General features: G+C 39.0%; 1 protein-coding gene across 1 annotated transcript in view; it reads left to right on the top strand.

The window, feature by feature from the left end:
* Window positions 1–18,756, top strand: part of LOC104404809 (UDP-N-acetylglucosamine/UDP-glucose/GDP-mannose transporter-like) — a gene marked incomplete at both ends in the record, with an annotated part of 27,115 nt that overhangs the window by 6,751 nt on the left and 1,608 nt on the right. Inside the window, 1 exon segment of the mRNA XM_010013336.1 lies at window positions 18,248–18,355. Within this exon segment, the coding sequence (XP_010011638.1) occupies window positions 18,248–18,355 (108 nt within the window).

Below are 18,756 nucleotides of genomic sequence, written 5' to 3'. Positions count from 1 at the left end.
TTATCTTAAGGTCCTTTCCAACCCAAACCATTCTATGATTCTATGAAATAATGGGTTGATGTCTGACAGTCACATTCCTTTACAGAAGTGTTTTTTGTTTACATGCTGCTATCTACAAAACTTGATATTCAGAAGTCAGTGGCATAGTGTAATTACAAGGGAACATACAAAGAAACTTAAAAACATTAATTGGACTGGAAAGAAATATTGTACTGTAAGTTGAGCTGTTCATACTCTTAATTTTATAGGAATTGCTTAGCAGTGGATTATCTCTAATGGAAGGAGATTAAGAGAGAAAAAGTATGGTGGTCACCCAAAGAAGCTTTCTGCCCATGCAATGTGTAAATTTCTTGCAGTGATACCTGTGAAAGTCAGAGATGCAATACCTCAAGAAAAAAATTAGACTGGTCTGGATGAACAATTCTTTACATTCACAAGAATTTTTTCTCTTGTGTCTTGGCCTGATTTATGAATATTTTCTCAAGTGTATTGGCCTGATTTATGAATATTAAGCCTATGAAGTACTGTAGGCATATCTCAGACTTGCTACCAGCCTCTGGAACAGAAAATGGCAAGGAATCATGGGCAGCAAAAGAGAAGACTGGCAGCTATGGAAGTCTGTGATTTGACTCCCATCATCAAACAGAAGTGATTTTCTCCTCCCATTTAAAGGAGGTATTCAGCATCATTTTGGATATGAAAAACACAGTGAAACTTGTTCAAAGTACTCCTTGAATAGCGAGTGATTCTGTGGGAAATTTGTGACTATTTTTTTTGAAGATGATAGTTCGTCAGTGCTCTTTTGATTTGAGTGGCCTTACTTACAGGGTAAAACAGGTGAAACTGAAAGAGATATAATGTGAGGAAAGTAGTTGTTGTTACGATGGTAATGATTTTTATATGTTCTTGTTACTGATAATTTAGTGTTACATTTCTTGTGGCTGAGGCATCATCTTTATTCTGTAATGCATCTGTATGTTACGGTTTTCTGGCTGAAGGTGTCAGTAACATGACGTGATGTTTATCACTGCTCTTCAGTTGGAGATTCCTGGATGTCAGAGGTTTATAGATGACTCATGTTAAATGTGGAAGAATATCATTAAAGTATATAAACAAATTTTATTTTACCTCATCCTAAGTGCACATGTAAGCAAGCATCAGTGTTTCTGTTGTCCAGTTTAAATTGATCTTTGAAAAATAGATAATGTTTAAAATTGCCACTACAAAGAAGGGTAAAGGTTGTTTCTGTGCCTTCCCTGAGAAATCCTGTATGTTAAAACCTTTTCAATCGCTGGAAGTCTGAATTTCATGGATTTCATCTCTGTCTTGCAGTGAGATACTGTTCTTGTCAGCATTTTTCCACCTTAAGATTTTGATACATGTTCTCAACTTTAATACTAGTTTAAACATGGTTTGTTCAGAAAAGCTGAAATTCCTATTCCATTGTTAATAGATTGCTGTACTTCTTTATGTCATAAATGCACAATTTGTAAAATGGGTGTAATGATATTAACCTCTTTTCAGAAGGATCTGTGAAAAGTTTTATAATACTGCTTTCTCTGTATAGAAGGAGTTAGGTAACTTGTGTAACCTTTTATAACTTTGTTTTTGAACTGGTAGATAAATCTACTCTTCTGGTTTCAGCGTGAACTTGCCCTATAAATGGCTAGGCTAGAGTTTAACTCTTTGCTGTAAAAAGTAGTGCTGATGTGTGTTATCCCCAAGGTTTGCAGTATTCCTACCCAAGGCTTTCTTTTAGATGCATCTTCAGTCTCTACTAAACAATGACAGTAAAAATATTTTTTTTCATGTTGTTCTTGGGTAGTTTCCAGAAAAGCATTGAAACCTTTTGTTTAAAATTGTTTAGTTTGGATTTTTTTTTCAGCAGTTTACAGATTTAGGTGTAGTGTAGAGATGTTATTCTAACCTAAACCCTGGACATTCTGTTGAAGAGCAAAATCACGTGATTAGATTAGACTTCTCACTTCTCTGCCAGTGTTTGGAGACTAGCAGCATACTGGAAAGAGGCATTTCCCAGGGAGAAAGCGACTGATTCATACTAGCTCACCATGGAAGCATTCCAGCATCAGCTACTCACTCTCATTGGGGGTCTGATCTGTTTCTGTGTTCTGGTAAAATGCATCAGATTTATGAAATACATTTTCCCACATATGTGGAGTGCTGTGCCTCAGACTTTCTTTCGGTCGATGGGAGAATGGGCAGGTAAAGGAAACTTCTTCACCATCTTTTTCTTGTAACTGAGTGATGGATTGTTAAATTACTAATCAAGAGTAGTTTTCCTTGCATTTCCTTACCCTATCCTTAAGGACGAACCACAGTTTCCACTAGGTGTGGTTTTCTTAATTTCTTTTTCTTTTCTCATAGTAACTTCAGGTTTATGAGACAGAGGTTTTGCATACTTGGTGAGAATAGAAATATAGTCAAACTGGCAACAGCTCACACACCTGGTGTGAATTCTTTCCCCATTCTTGTTTTTTTTTCTCTACTGCAAATGCTTTCATTTTAATAGCATTGTCTATATTCTCAGTTTCCTGATATGTGAAGCCACTAGTTTAAGTCTAGCATATGGTCTCCACTTTTCAAAGCATCTTTGTTTTTTTCCTGGGGATGTTGCTCCAGTGTTTTTTGTTGTTTTTTTTTTTCCAAATTGGTGAGCTATCCTTAATGGTATCGCTAACAAGCCAAATCTACTTTAGCCTAAAAACTTAAAAGGCTGCAGCTTGGCAGTACTTTTTAAAAGATATTATGCATTCTCATAAAAGAACAGAAATGTTTAATAAACTCCTTCTTTCTACTGATGATTGATGTTTTTCTAAAGCTTGTTAGATTATAAGTATGAAGCAAAAATGAACAGGTATTACAGTTTCTGAGTTCCTGGGCTACAGATGTCACTGATGGTGACATCTTGTTAAAAAGTGACCCGAACAGTACGTTTGTGCTTCATTCCTTTTCCCCACATTAAACAGGATTGAATGCATGCTTAATAAGCACATCTTACAGTAGACTGGTAAGAAATGAAATCCACCCCTGTACAGAAGACCTGCCTGAATACCAGCTGCTTCTGAAGCAATATGTAGGTCTCATTTTGATTTACGTGAGGCAATGACCTTCGTTATGTGTGAGGTAGGGAGCAGCACATGGGGCTTTCTGTGTAAAATCCTTTTTTCCGTTGAAGGTTGTGAGACTTGTTTCCTTTAGTGGACCTTTTATGCTCTGTGTTTTTTATAAACGTAAAGTCATCTGGGCCCAGTAAAATTCATAAGGGTTGGATGATTTGCTGGCACATGTGATCCTGAGAATTACGAAAGTTAAAGCTTGTTTCCCAACAGACACTTACTTTGCATCTGCCACAGAGCTAAAGATCCACTGCTGCTTCACGAAGGGATCTCTCTTCCCTGCGAAATGAGAGTAGTTGCTTTTCTATTGGCAATGGACCTAATAATTCAAAATAATTTTTTTCTCTGTGTCTCTTGCTATTTAAAAGTCCTTATCCACATTTTTTTATATCAGCTTATTTTCCATTTTGCTTTGAAAACTTCCAAGGTTTACCTTGGAATTGCTTTGGTGCTTTCCTACTTTATTTATTTCTTCTTTATTTCTAAGGCGATAAGGATTTTCTTTCCTCTTTGGCATTTGTTTGCATAAAATTTAAAGTTTAGTGTGCTTTACAAATGCCAAAGCTTGTTTACTTTCCTGGTAACACTAAATCCAGAAGTAAACTTGAGTAGGACAGCTCTGAAGGAAGAGCATTTTATAGATGTTGACAAGTTTGCTATGATGTTTTCTTACAAACGGATTTTTTTGTGTGAGAAATTGTTAAATTAGCTTTAGTCACCAGTAAGTCCTTATCTCCTACCATTCTGCCACCAGCACATAAATGAAAAGCTTGCAAAGCAGAACTTGTAAAAATATGTGTATCAAAGAAAATTCTACCCCCTTTTCAGCAGCTGACTTGTTGCTGAGGCAATTGTTGCAGTTGACTTGATGCTTGGTTTTGATCCCACTGAAAATTAAAGTAATAACAATATACTGCGTCGGGCACATTACTGTGGGGAGGGATTTGCTTTGAAGACAGAAAACACCAAATGAAGTAACAAAATGATGAAAAGATCACAAGCAAATAAATTTTTTGGAAAAGATTGATTCTGTTCTTCAGTACAGAATTTAGGACGCAAACTCAGATAATACAGAATTCAAAGAAGAACACGTTAAAGTGGAGCTCCAAATGTAATCTTTATTCTTCTTTTTACTTCCTCCAGTGGTCACAGGAGCAGGAGAAGGGCTTGGAAGAGCATATTCCTTTGAGGTAAGATAGATTACTTACCTTTAAATCTACTTCAACAAAATGGCAAATGCTACCCCTTCATCAGTCTCCGCAAGTTAGTAAAATCATTCTAGGATTCAAAGGCACTGTGGCAAACACTGTGACAAACATAGTGCTAATCCTTCAGCCCTGTATGCAGAATGGTATTTATCAAGTTTCAAAAGGAAACAGGTGCAGCATTTCAGACAAAATTGATTCATTGCACAATGGTCTCATCAGACCAAGGAAATTCAAAAGATCACACATTGACTTCCAGGATAGGAAGTCTCCTAAATTGTCCTTTTTTCCCACAGTTTTGCAACTAATATGTTTTCTGACTTCCAGTGGAGTGGTCCAGCTTTAACATACAAAATGTAGTTTTGTAGCCTTTACACTTGCAAACACATTTTGAAAGATATGCCTGAAACAAAAAAATAAGGAAGAAATCTCTTTAAATTAATATAAAATGCAGGTTTCAGAAATTATAAGGAAACCTAATGGTTTAGTTAAGAACTGGTAGCTATTTGAGGCTGCAGGAGGAGGGAGGCACTCTGCTGGTCCTGTGGCTGCTACTGTGCAGAGTCACTACAGCAGTCCTTTTCTGTTCACCCGTGTTCATTAGCACTGAAGGCAGGGTGACCTTGTACTGTCCTGCACCAGCCTTGGTATTAGTGATAGTGACTGGCTCCTTTTCTAGAAGCTAAACTTAAAGAGAAGGACTTGGGGATGTTGGTCAATGAGGTACTGAACATGAGCTGGCAGTGTGCACTTGCAGCCCAGAAAGCCAACCATATGCTGGGCTCCATCCAAATGAGTGTGACCAGCAGGTCCAAGGAGGTGATGCTGCCCCTCTACTCTGCTCTCATGAGACCCCATCTGCTGTACTGTGTGCAGTTCTGGGGCCCCCAACACAAGAGGGATGGGGACCTGCTTGAGCAAGTCCAGAGGAGGGCCATAAAGGTGATCAGAGGGGCTGGGACACCTCTCCTATGAAGACAGGCTGAGAGAGTTGGGCTTGTTCAGCCTGGAGAAGGCTCCGGGGAGACCTTAGAAGAGTACTCCAATACCTACAGGGGGCCAACAAAAAAGCTGGAGATAAACTTTTTACAAGGGCAAGTAGTGACAGGACAAGGCAGAATAGCTTTAAACTGACAGAGGGGACATATTAGGAAGGAATTCTTTCCCGTGAGGGTGCTGAGGCACTGGAACCAGTTGTCCAGAGAACTTGTGGCTGGCCCACCCCTGGAAGTGTTCACAGCCGCGGTGGACAGGATTTAGCCATCTAAGACCAGGCTGGATGGGGCTTTGAGCAATCTGCTCTAGTGGAAGGGGTCCCTCCCTGTGACAGGGCGGTTGGAACTGGATGAGCCTTAAGGTCCCTTCCAATCCAAATCATCTTATGATTCTGTAATAATCATTTAATCAAGAGTTTAGCTGTGATACCATCTGCTCATAAATTACAAAATATATCTCACAGGAAAGGAAAGTAATTTGGCTTTTGAATTGATTTACAGGATTAAGCTAGACTTTCAAAGTATGTGCATTGTTTCAGCACCTGCCTCATGATTTTCATTGCTGGGAATGGCAATACAATAACTCCTTTTGAAAGTGTATTGAATGTAGAAAGCACAAAGACAAATACCACGTATTATTGTTGAACATTTGGCATAGTTGTGATAAAGAACACAGGCTTTCCCATGGGAGAGAAGGGAAAATATTGTTGCCTTGCCTACTCACTGAGTTGCTGTAGTGATGGGCAAATGGGAAGGGCCTGATGAATACACAGGACATGGGGGAATGGGATGGGATTGAGACAGGGAAAGAAATAGCCAGAAATGTTCAAACATTTACTTAGCACCACGTGTGGTCATCTGTACATACAGCTTGCTGAACTCATTTTGTGTGTGAGCACCTGGTGATATTTTATCCATGTGAAGGCTCAGGAACCTGTGAATGTCTAGATCAAAGCCTCTGTGTTAAACCACAACATTGGTCTGCTTCTTTTGTGCTGTATGGGTTATGCAAGAGTAAATCCTATTTAAAATACCAGATGCACCATGCAAATGTCTGCTTTTACCATGAGAAAAACCAAAACAACTACTGTGTATAAAAAACCCACAACAAACCAAACAAAAAAAACCCCACTCACCCCCCACCCCCGCCAAAAAAAAAAAAAAAAAAAATCACAAAAAATCTTGGCTGGAACTGGTTAGATTTTCTGGAACATTTATTCATTATCTTTGGCTTTTGTGGGATGACTGAGAGCCATCTTTATCCATGCTAAGAGGTACCTTCCTCCCCAGGTGGTCCCTTTGGATGAAATTGGGCTCAGCTACTGCTCTGTGGGGCAGATCTCAAGGCCACATCACAAGAGCTCATAGCTTGGCACATCATCTTGCTGGCTGAGGTCAAAGCACACACTTTTGTGTGGCTTGTGGATAAATAAATCTGACCCTGCTGTTTTAGTATCTATGTGCCTTTGGAGTTCCTGGCTCAGCACTGCTGTCTTTCTGGTTTGATGTCGGGATATTAAATTCTCTGATGTTCTTCGGGCATTGGTTCCTCTGGTGGTATGGGCTGATGTGAAGGCAGGCCTTATTTGATGACCACAGCGTCTGGTCTTCTAGAGTTTGAGCTCTGACACAAAGTGATGAATTTTTTTCTGACATCCTGAGCTCAGGCATGGGCTGGTAACAATACACAAAAATGTAAGCGCTCTGCACTTATTGGTAGAATATGGTACAGGAGACTAAGGAGAGCAGCTCTTGTGTTTTAGAAGGCTAGTCTGATGTGGTTTTCTTTGCCATTTCATGTGGAAATCTGAGTAGGCAGTTCAATAGGCGAAAGCCAGCAGACTGAGGCCCAGGCAGAGATTATAATATTTACTGGTTCAATGCCCTCATATTCAAGGTTTATGACTAGATAAAGGTCTCTGCAAAGTCTATTAAGCTCAAGAGCTGGCTGGGGCTGTGTGAAGACCCCAGCAGCTGTGAGCTCTCAGAACACTGTTTTGTTGGTGCCAGGACACAAACTTTTTAGAGCAAATTATTGAGCCTTTAGTTTTCTGAGCCTCTATTGAGAGGCAAGAACACACAGAACTTGAGCTTATCCTCTTCTGCATGGATGTCCAGGTTTCAGTGAAGGCTCTGCCTGTATTTCTAGCACATCAGAGCGCTTTCGAAGGGCTGGCTTTTTTGAGCATAACTACCCTGTCTGTTTCACTGACTGCTCTGATGTCAGAGCACTGGGATTTTGGATCTAGTTTGCTATATTTATTTCAAAAGCTAGGTTTCTGTTAGATTTGGCCAGTTAGTTCTTGGGCTGATAGAGTTTAGACTCACCAGACTTATAACAAAGAACAAAAACAAGGAACAAAACCTAGTATGCTGCTAGACTGTCACATCTCTGCTCAATTGTTAGCATTTCAGGTATAGGTGCAGTCTTGTTTCTTCTGTTTTTCTGATGTAATAACTAGAGATGCGCTTTGCCATCTCTTACTGACTTAGCACTTCAAACATATGGGATTTGTGGATGAGGCCATCCTGTCCTCTGGGATTTATGGTTTAGGCGCTCCACACTTCTCATCTGATGCCAGGGCATAAGCAGGACGTTGGTGGCTTAAGGTCACCATTTTTGTTATTGTTAATAGTTCATAACTCTCTTACAACTCAGACCAATGAGTTTAATCAATGTTTTAGCAGACCACCTTGAGGCTGGCACTGCACACATTTGTTAATACAACAGTTTCTCAAATCTTAAACCTTTGTTTCATTTCCCGAAATTCAGCATAGTATTATCAGCAGTATAATACAACCTAAATACGATGTGAGTTCTTCCACTCCAGTTGCAAACATATGCTAATTTCTCCACTCGGTCTTGGATTTATCCTGGAAATACTGCTCTTTTACTTGTGTTGCACAGGTGCATAGCTAGCAGAAAGACTGCAGAATTCTTCTGCCGTCTTGTCTGAGTCCTGGTTTGCTGGACCAAAAGAGATGGAAAGACTTGAATCACAGAAAGCCTACAGGTCTGAACCTCACTCAAGGAAAGAAAAGGGCTGAAGCACTGAGGACATGTCAGCTTACTCCTGTAGAAGAATCTCTTTTGTAATGCATAGAAATTTATGGTAGACAGCTACACATCCCATAAAGCATTATTAAGAATTTTAAAGTATTACATCTAATTATTCGTGTAGAATATAACCAATTTACCAGAGTAACTGTAGTAATTACATGCATGGTTTGAATCTAAAATGTGTGTCTTGCCTTTCATAAAGCTTTATTGTTTAAAAATTTGCCTCAGACTGAGCTTCAAAAACATGCTAGAAAATGCAGAGTGACTTTATACTAGATTAATGTAGGTTTAAACTTTTTAACCATAAGTTTGCAAGATTCCAGAGTGCAGATCCTGCTTGATCTTTCTTCATCATTAGCCCCGTTTCTAAATGCTAAGTTGTCATGATTTGTTATGGCTGGAGTCAGCAATAATGATTTTTTTAAACGATTTTTTTGGCAGACTGAGGTGCAGGAGCACTTAAGTCCTTTGCCACTGGGAGTCAGGGTTTCCTAACACAAGCAGGTTCACGTTACACAGTGCTGGAAGATAGTGCTTTCTCCTAAGTGTGATGGGCAATACCATCCTCTAACATCAAAGCCTTTGGATGTTCAGAAAATGTTTTGTGCTACAGACATCTACACTAAAAGTTACCTTTATTTGAAATGCAGTAGAGTTAAACGTAATTTAACTTTTCCTGTGAATGGCCAGGAAATTCTTTCACAGAGTTCTTTTTGTTTGCTTGAGGGTGCATTTGAATCTCATAGTAGTTATAATGTCCTACAAAACCTATTTCTGACAAGGGTCAGAAATATGTGGGCAAGGAAGCAAAAAGGAATAGTCAGGTGTAGCTTCTTCTGCCTCAAGAAATGGCTGCCACAGTATTATACTTCTGATTAGTCTGGTGTACAGCAGCAAGGGAGACTCCTCTCACCTGACAATTCACAATTTGCCACAAACATGCTCTTTTAGCTGAAGTACAATGCAATCTTAGCAACGGGAATATTTTTTTACTTAGGTTTTAGGAAGTATTTTTCTACCAAATGAAATACAGAGACATAGCTGAGATTATACTGTTAAGCCCAGTGAAGCAGAACTTTGTTTTTATTTTATATATGACATTGGGTGGTATTTGCTTTGGGGCCTGAAGACACAGAAATTAAAATAATCCCCATCCTAACACTCCCAAGTGGAGGAAAGGAACCAGTGACTGTGGAAACAGAGACTATGCCTCCAATTGGAAATGGCTTGAGTCAAGCTTGTTGTGGACAAAGGGAAATCTGCTGCCTGTATGTAGGCAATTAGACTTCTTTTCCTGGGAACTTCAAATGGAGCTCTTAAAAAAGCTTTTGAAACTCCTGAGTGTCTCTAAGTCTGTGCAGGTCTCTTTGGAGCACCAGTCAATTATGTTAGAGGGTCTCCAAAAGCACAGAATTTTGAACATGGTCTTTGTGCTAGAAACACAAATGGTTGTGGCTGATGCATTTAATAGGCAGTCTTCCCCTTGTACTCTCAGTGTAGTGAATTTTTGAACAAAGGTCCTTATTCCTTAACATTCTCTGCACTGTTTCAGAAGAGCCAAACGGGACAAACTTTTTCCTTCAAATAGGTTTAAGCAGAGAGCATTGCAGGGCATCAGCTGTGGAAACGAATGGGTCTTCAGTGTGTGGCCTTCATCAGTTAGTTTCTTCTTCTAAGAAAACCTTGTACTTTCAGATGACATTGGCTTTATCTTAATGCTGGCTAATCTAGATCTTTCTCCTTGCTTTCATGGGCATATTTTTTTTTTTAGTTTCAGCTTTATCTTTTCTTTCTTTATGCACACTACTCCATTTAGCTTCCATTTGTTAATAACCCTGTTTCAAAACCTGGGGCCAAGTTTGTCCTTCAGGTTTTACCTCAAACTTTTTAACTGATGGGAATGGGAGGCCTTGGGAGAACAGGAGAAAAACATTCTTTATTTGTTCTGCATTTGTTCTACACATGGTAATACCAAGCTGACTATAAACAGACTGCTATATTAAATAGAATGCACAGCTAAAAACTTCAACTGTTGCCAACATCTTTGTGGATGTACATTTGTGTGACTGTATTTTGAGTTTTTAAACACAAAATACATGTTTCTTCTTTTTTTTTTCTTAGGTTTTTTTGTTGGTTTTGTTGTTGTTGTTGTTGTTGTTTTGTGTGTGTGTGTGTGTGTGTGTGTGTGCTTGGTTGGGGTTTTTTTCATTTGATTCGGTTTGGCGTGGTTTTTTTGGGTGGTTTTTCTTTGTTGTTGGTTTTATTTTTTAGTTTGCATCTAAGGAAAAAAACAGTTAAAATGCATCATATTTGATTTCTATTAAAAAAAAAAAAAAAGAATAATGCCTAAATTCTTACATATATTGAATTAAGCCTGCAATATATATGTAAAAAAATAGGGTGATGGAAGGTGATGTTGTAAAATGACTATGAAGTCATCAACGTATTTGGACTCTGAAATCCAAGTAGAAATAAAAATGTCTTTGTGGGAAATGTCACATTGCTTTAACACCCTGCAGACTTTCATTCATTTCAAATTGGCTCAGATTTTTTATTTTTGTTTATATTATTGGGGTTTGATTGCTGTCTAGCATGTATTTCTTGTAAGGGTCCAAGATTACTCTATGAAGGAGATGTTTTAGAAGACTGTTAGAAGACTGTTTACTGTTTGGCCTGGTTTTAATATCCATTTTTTTACCCATTAGACAGATGACAGGTAAATGAAAGCAATTAAAAAATGTCTGTGATTGCTTATATTGCAAAACTGGAAAAAATTGCATGATTCTTATCACCTTACTGTTTCTTAGCAGCTCCTATATTCCTCTCTTGTAGCTGGCAAAACGTGGATTAAATGTAGTTATGATAAGCAGAACTCTTGAAAAACTGCAGAGAGTGGCCTCTGAAGTTGGTAAGTATTTGTCTCATCTTATCTTCCTGTTTAGCAGGGTGGATTTAAAGGGAGCTGGAGGTCTCTTCCCTTGGTACAGTACCTAGTACAGTAGGGACCCAGGTATTGCTCCAGTACTACACATAATTCTGGTATTACTATGTTGCTTGAACACTTCTGATCATGGATAGCCTTAAAAATGTATGCTATCCTTCAAACAGTGAGATGGGTTTGATAAAAAAAGTGAATGCGGATTCTTTACTGGCTTCATCTGCCCTTAAAATCCGTGGGGCAAAGGAGGTGTAATACTAGAGTAATTGGAGGCGTCTATGAAATAGTTTACACTTGGGAAAATAAGATTACCTTTAGGCTAATTCTTAGACATAGCAAAGGAGGAATAAAATTGAAATAAAGTTTTCTGTCTGATTTTGGTTTGTTTGTTCATTCATTTTTTTAAGGTTTTCAAGTTATGTTTGGCTTTTGATAAAGCAGTTAAATAGTATGTCTTTAGAATTAATGTTCCATTTCTTTTCTTTGAAGGAAATTAGCCATTTACCCTGGGTAATGGCTTGTTAAAATACATTAAAATTCACGGTTAGGTTTTATTTAGAAGTCAAATGAGTTTGTATCCTCCACTGACTTTAAAGATTACTGTAATCAGGTTTATTCTTCCCACTGTCTCTTTTTCTATACGTGGTTTCTACCCACCAGATTCTCCAGTTCACAGGTTCTTGTGTGAAGCATGTGCCACTCTAAGACTACACCTCTGTCAGAAGGAGTTGCCTTTAAACAGTCTTAGCAGCTGACACCAACAGAGTATCAGGTCCAGTGAAAGCAGGGCATTTCTCAGGGACATGGCAGACTGGAAGTGGGTGAAAAAGACTGTAAAGTCGGAACCTGCAGCTACCAAAATCAAGGACTGGACCCTGAAATTTTCCATCCAATTTTCCTCTCTCTCTTCCCCCCCACCCCAGGATAAACTTCTTTCCCCTTGGGAAGCAAGGGGTCTCAGAGGAGGAAAGTATCAACTTCCTATTAGCAGTGATATCTGTGAGACCAATGTGACTATGGCCTACACTAGTCCCTTTTGTGTAAATAGCCGTAAAAAATAATTTCTGTGAGAATTAGGTCAGCTCTGGTGTCATTGTTGCATTTCTTTGCAGCTACGAATGTTAAAGAATTACAATACTAAAACCCTGAAGAAATAAAAGCTAAAGAGTTTTTATAGTTTCTTTGCATTGTAAATTATAACCAAAGCTAAGAATGGAAACAATAAAATTACTGACACTAGCGTGGCTAAGTAAAGAAAAAACATGGTGAAGGGCTGGAAAGATGACATACTGTAAATTCCTCTGGACTATGACTTATTTTAAGGCCACCCATTGGCTACCTTCCTAATTAAGGCTATACTCTGCTGAACTGTGTAGCAGTGTGTAATGAAGGACTTGCCATGTCCTGAAAGGTACTACTGAGATAGCCAGCCCTGCAAACACTCCTATGCCTGTGCAGAAGTGACCCATGACTTCTTCCATGTCAGGAAGCTTCACTGACTGCAGCAGTGTTATCCATGTAATCCAGGGTATGGGGATGTGGATGGTATGACCCCAGGGGCTCAACCTACATTGATTAGGCTGCACTATGTTCAACAGGGTTGTGGGCATAAAGATTTTTAGCCAGAGCTTGCTGAAATTGGTGGCAAACCCCAGTGAGACCTTTCCATTGTTTTCAGTGGGTTTTGGCTGAAGCCCAGAGTGACTTCTATTTATTATTTATTGTGTCAGGTTGGCAACGAATACATAACAACAAGTTTGGAAAGAGAGGAATATAGAGTGATGAAAATCATAGATTATCTGTCCTGGAGGCCACTAAAATCAGCAGGGAGCTCTGGATGTGGTCTTATGCAAAAGCTTTGGAAATGTTCCACTGATTCCAACTTTCAGGCTCAACTTTACTGTAATTAAGCTGAGCAGTCATTGTGAAGGAAGAAAAATTAAACTTCCTGTGATGTTATATGAGTAAATAAACAACAGAAACCAAAGATGCAGCAGGAACTTATCCAGAATGATTATACTGTTTTCACAATTTTCTAACTCTCACTGACTTTCTAAACTGCCATAACAAACAGCATCTCCCTGCAAGCAGCTATCACTACCCTGAACTAGGAGATCAGGGCACAGAAAGTTTTTCGTAGGCTATGTGAATTCGTTGCAAGGCTAGACACGTTACTCTTGTTTCCTTTTTCTTAACAGCTAGACCATGTATCTTTCTGCAATCAGTTGGACATTATAATTAAGACTTGCCTTCCTTTTCAAACTGATAACATTATTTGCCTAATTACACTGTCACATTCCTTTTGAGTGCTGAATATTATAAATTAAAAGACCCTAAACTCTGTGTAATTTCAGAGATCTCAGTGTTTGGCTTTCCAAGTCCTGTGGGCCACAGATTGTCTGAGAACAGCTCTCAGAGCTGGAGCAGGCAGAAATCTGCAGTAAGAAAAGCATTTCTTTAAAGAAGCACTGGAACTGAAAACCGAATTTCAATCCACTCAGACTGGAAAGCTCTTTTAGAATGAGATAAAAGATAGGAAAGGAAGTCTTGTGGAAGGCATACAGAGAGAACCATTACACCAGGTGTACTGCTCATTTAACCCATTTAGCACTGTCGTTGTGACTCAAACCATAATACCAAGAGGTTAGAAATGATGGACTGTATTAACTGCATTCTTTTTTTATTTCTCCTGTACAGGCAGAGCTAGGTCCTGATTGAAAAGTCACACTTTAGGATCAATATATGACCACAATCTATACTGCTTTGCTGTTAATGCCAAACAAATAAAAAAACCCACTTCTGTAAAACATAAAAATTGCTCACAACAAGGTTTTTTGGTTTTGAGGTTGTTAATGAATTTGGGTTTGGTGATGCAAGAAGTATTTTATCCACCTCTCCCTCCTGAAATTATTCCTGTTAATATTGAATATATCAGTGAATAAAAAAATCACCCCACACAGTCAAGAATCAAACGTGCCTTCTCCCACTAAGACCTGTAGGTGCTAACTCGTTTAGCTGCCCCCTCTTATAGGTTGTTCCCAGTCTGCTGTAGTGTGTATTCTCTGTCTTCTCTTGTCCTTCCTGCTACAAGAACTAAGCAGGTAACAAGCTGAAATCACTGATTAGCATAAAACAACTCACTTGGCACATCTTTCCTTCATCCTCAAGGGCTATTGAAATGCCTGTTGTGTCTTGCTGATCTCTTGAGGTAAAGTGCTATTGCTCAAGACTGTTTTCCCAATCTGCACTACTCCATAACAGAGCACTTGAGGGTCTTGACCATTTTTCTGAGTGCTCTGGTAACTAGTAACAACTTTTTTGTTTGTTCATGTGGGTTTTTTTGTGTTGTGGGGTTTTTGTGTGTGTGTGTGTTTTTTGTTGTTGGTTTTTTTGGTTTGGTTTTTTTGTTTTGTTTTGGTTTTGTTTGGTGGGAGGATGGGAATATATTTGCCTTTGTTGGGTTGGTTTTGTTTAGTTGGTTGGTTTTGTTAATTTCATTTTGTTTTTCATCGAGTTTGTCTTCAGTGGTACTTTCTATCACCATTTACAGTTCTGCTTTTACCCTCATTCTTTTTGTTTCTTTTCTACTTTCCTGAGGAGACATGTTTGTCCAAAAAGCTTTCAAAATTCAGCTAGAATTTGTGCTTTATAATTTAACAAATTTTTTTTATTTCTGCCCAGTCTTACTGTTTTTTGGTTTTGATTGGTTTGCGTTTTTTTTTCCTCCTGTAACTTCTCTCTGTTGTTAAATGAACTTCTAATTTTGCTCTTTTCTCTGCAAATTTCCACTAAATACGAATGCCACCTTAACTTAAGTGCTTCTCAGTTCATGACCTATGGCTAGCAGGGAAAGGGAGATGACCCTTACCCTCTACTCTGTCCTGGTGAGGCCACATCTGGAGTACTGTGTCCAGTTCTGGGCTCCTCAGTACAGGAAAAACATGGAATTACTGAAGAGATCCCAGCAGAAGGTTACAAAGATGATTAGGGGTCTGGAGCATCTCTCTTATGAGGAAAAGCTGAGGGAGCTGGGCCTGTTTAGCCTGGAGAAGAGAAGGCTTGAGGAGGAATCTGATCAATGCATACAAGTATCTTAAGGGAGGATGTCGAGAGGGTGATGCCACTCTTTTTAGTGGTGCTCAGTGACAGGAGAAGGGGCAAGGGGCAAAAAATGAAATACAGGAAACTCCATCTGAACATGTGGGAAAACTACTTTACTTTGAGAGTGACAGCACTGGAACAGGCTGCCCAGAGTGGTTGTGGAGTCTCCTTCTCTGGAGACATTAAAAACCCACCTGGATGCAATCCCATGCAACCTGCTTTAGCAGGAGGTTTGGACTAGATGATCTCCAGATATCCCTTCCAACCCCAGCTATTCTGTGATATTCAAATTTTGCTATAGTACTTCAAAACGGTCTCCTTTTTCTAAAAAATCAGTTCTTATGTCACTTGGCCATTTGTTTTGCAGCCTCAGGTTTTCAGGAGATCTTCATAACTGTCTAAATAGAAAGGGAGAGTTTCTGGCACACTGCATGTTCTAACCAACTTCATGTTTCCTCCTGATTTATTCTCTTCTTGATAAATTTCAAAAGGCAGTATACCATCCTATCTGACAAGTGGGATTCTGAAGTGGTCTGAGGTCAGAAGGCATTAGATGTATCCTTCTCAATGATACATTTTATGACAAATTGGATTAAACAGCTCATCTCAAGTTTTTAATTTTACTAAAATTAGTTTTCTCTTCATTTTTAACACAGGCAATAACCTGTCCTGATGTTTGAAAACCTAGGTTTTTTGTTTCTGGCATGCTTGAGACTTTTCAAAAGAGTTAGAATGGCTTGTATATTCAAAGACTGCCATAAATCTTTGTCACAGAGAAGGATAGACATAAGAAACATTGGAAATTATTTTTTGGCTCTCTCCTTTACAGAACTGTTACCATTTTCAGAAGGGCTATCCCTGGATAATTCATTTATCAGCATGTTAGTTTTATTGGTTTTTAATATATTGTCTTATTCTTAAATGAGGCAGAGGAAAGCCATCTGGAGTACTTGTTTGTTGGCTGACAGCGCTGGTTGCAGCAGTATAGTTCTGTACAGACAAGGGGACACAGACAAAGTCCAAATGTTTTGTTTGATCCTCATTTTTATGTTGCTCTAGTTTTGGCTGCCCTTCTGACTGCTCACAAGAAAGATGGCCACAACATCACTACACTTTTTAAGACCATCTCATTTTGTTTACAGAGCTCCTCAACCACAAGGTCACTGTAGATGTCTGCTCCAGCTGTTGATGTTCTTTCCCACTCAGTGCATTTACGCTCACAATGCCTTTTTCTTTATAGTTGTACCATTCCCTAGCCTGGGACCACAAGAGGGTCCTTTGACTCTAGAGTTGCTTTTATAGGTTGAAGGTTCAAAGGGTGTTTTGTCCCTTTCATACACACAATCACAGGTTGGAAAGAAGGCAAGAAAAAGGGCAGTGTGTATTTCAGATCTGGAGTTGGAGCTCCTGCTGCTTCCTCAGAGTGCTGGCATTACTTGAGTAGCATAAGGTGGTTGAGACTTGCAGCATATCAAGGAGCAAGGAAGAACAACTGGGAGGGAACAGCTTTCTCTCATCCTCCAACAGAGGCTGTGTTTTGTTGCAAACTGACCTGCTGGACCTGAAGCCAGCTTTCCACCACCTTGCTCTCTGGTGGGAGCTGGTGCAAGGCCTCTTCCTAAATTCTCAATGCTCACCAAGGGGTAAGGCAAGATTACTGTGTAGAAATTAGGAAGTGTGATTCCTATTCAAGGCAGCACTGTCTGTTGCCTGTATGATAAAATCAGTCTCCAAACAAGCGGAGACAGTTTCCCAAATGAGATCCATGCACCTGAATTCCTGCCATTGCAGCAAATCTGCAATCCAATCATCTATTGACATTTCCAAGCTTCACCTGTCACTTTTTAAGCAGACTTCATCTGGATTTCAGGTTGTCCATAAAACTTGAAAGCAGGTTTAGTAGCAAGAATTTACAATGTGAACATCTAGTTAGAAGAGACCTTACTGGGCCCCTTTAAAGGAGAACCTTGCCTTTAAAAATGAGTAAAGAGGAGCCTCTACCTCTTTTCCTCATGAAACTTCATTGAAATGATGAACAGCAATAAACCAACTGCTGAGAAAAATGGTAAAGTACAGCTGGGCTCCACTCCTGCATAGCAGTGACACTGGAAAAATCACACACGTTTCCCTTTCCCTTCTGTGTAAATTGACCTTGTAAAATTCAAGCTATACCCTCCCTAAAATGCCTTTTAGTCCTGCAAAATCCTGGGGAAGGTTCAGTCTAGGAGAGTGAAAATGTCAAAACAAGAGAGGAATTGTTTGAAAATAACTCAGAAAAAACCATATCACATTCAGCCCTGTTTCCTCCTTATCCTAAGTAAAAAGACAAGCTCTACTTGTTAATATGTTTGTCTTCTACATGGAAACAATTCTAAACCATATGTAAGCAAAACTGTGCTTATATAGAGGATCTGGTGCCCACATTCACTTGCCTAACATGTGCTGACAGTGTTCATTTATAAATATTATGATAACCAGAGGAAGAAGTCCTGTGTTGTTTATTTCTGGGATTTTTTTCCTTACTGAAGGACCAAATGGTGTTTAGATTTTGTGAGGGAACTTTCACAGATTTCAGGACATAAATTCATCCTATATTTACCAGGCCATTTACCTGAAAACAACTGGGTACAGTGAGAGTGCTTGTGTTGTGATATTTCTGGAAGAAAGAAAGTTGAAACAATTACATACTGTACAGCAGACATTACTAAATGGGACATCTGATTGTTTCTCTTTTTACTTAATTACAGCTCTCCCTCTCTCTGAGTAGATACAACAGGGTTTTCTATTTTTTTTTCTTTCCTTAATTACAGAGCAAACCACAGGTCAAAAGGTGAAGGTTATAGAAGCTGATTTCACTAAAAATTCAGTATACAAGAACATTGAGAAAAATCTTCAAGGCTTGGATATTGGTGTTCTGGGTGAGTCATTAAGATCTGTTAATTGAAGATTGCTTTATGGCTGCAGTGTATTAAACAGAGAATTGTATAAATGATGTGTCATAAGAACTTGTTAGCCAACATTTAAAACCAAGCATACAGCTGCCTAATGCATTTGAGCATTACTTGTCATGAACAAGTTTTAAAAGTGAGTTAGGATTCTCCAAAATCTTCCTGTTTCTCTTTGCGGTGGCTTCTCCACTGTGAAACCTCTTCTGCTGCTTTACAAACAGCATTCAGCTTGTGGGGTGACTTCTTCCCTATTTTGGCCTCAAATTAATTTTCACTCTTGCTTGTTTTACAGGTATGTACAATTCTCATACTCAATCTGAAATGAGCTTGTGGCTAGCACTAATTCGTACAATCCAGGCAGCAACAATTAA

Source organism: Nestor notabilis, unplaced genomic scaffold (genome assembly GCF_000696875.1).
Source record: "Nestor notabilis isolate BGI_N333 unplaced genomic scaffold, ASM69687v1 scaffold9434, whole genome shotgun sequence".
NCBI lineage: Eukaryota > Metazoa > Chordata > Aves > Psittaciformes > Psittacidae > Nestor > Nestor notabilis.
This window is presented reverse-complemented; position numbering and strand designations above follow the sequence as displayed.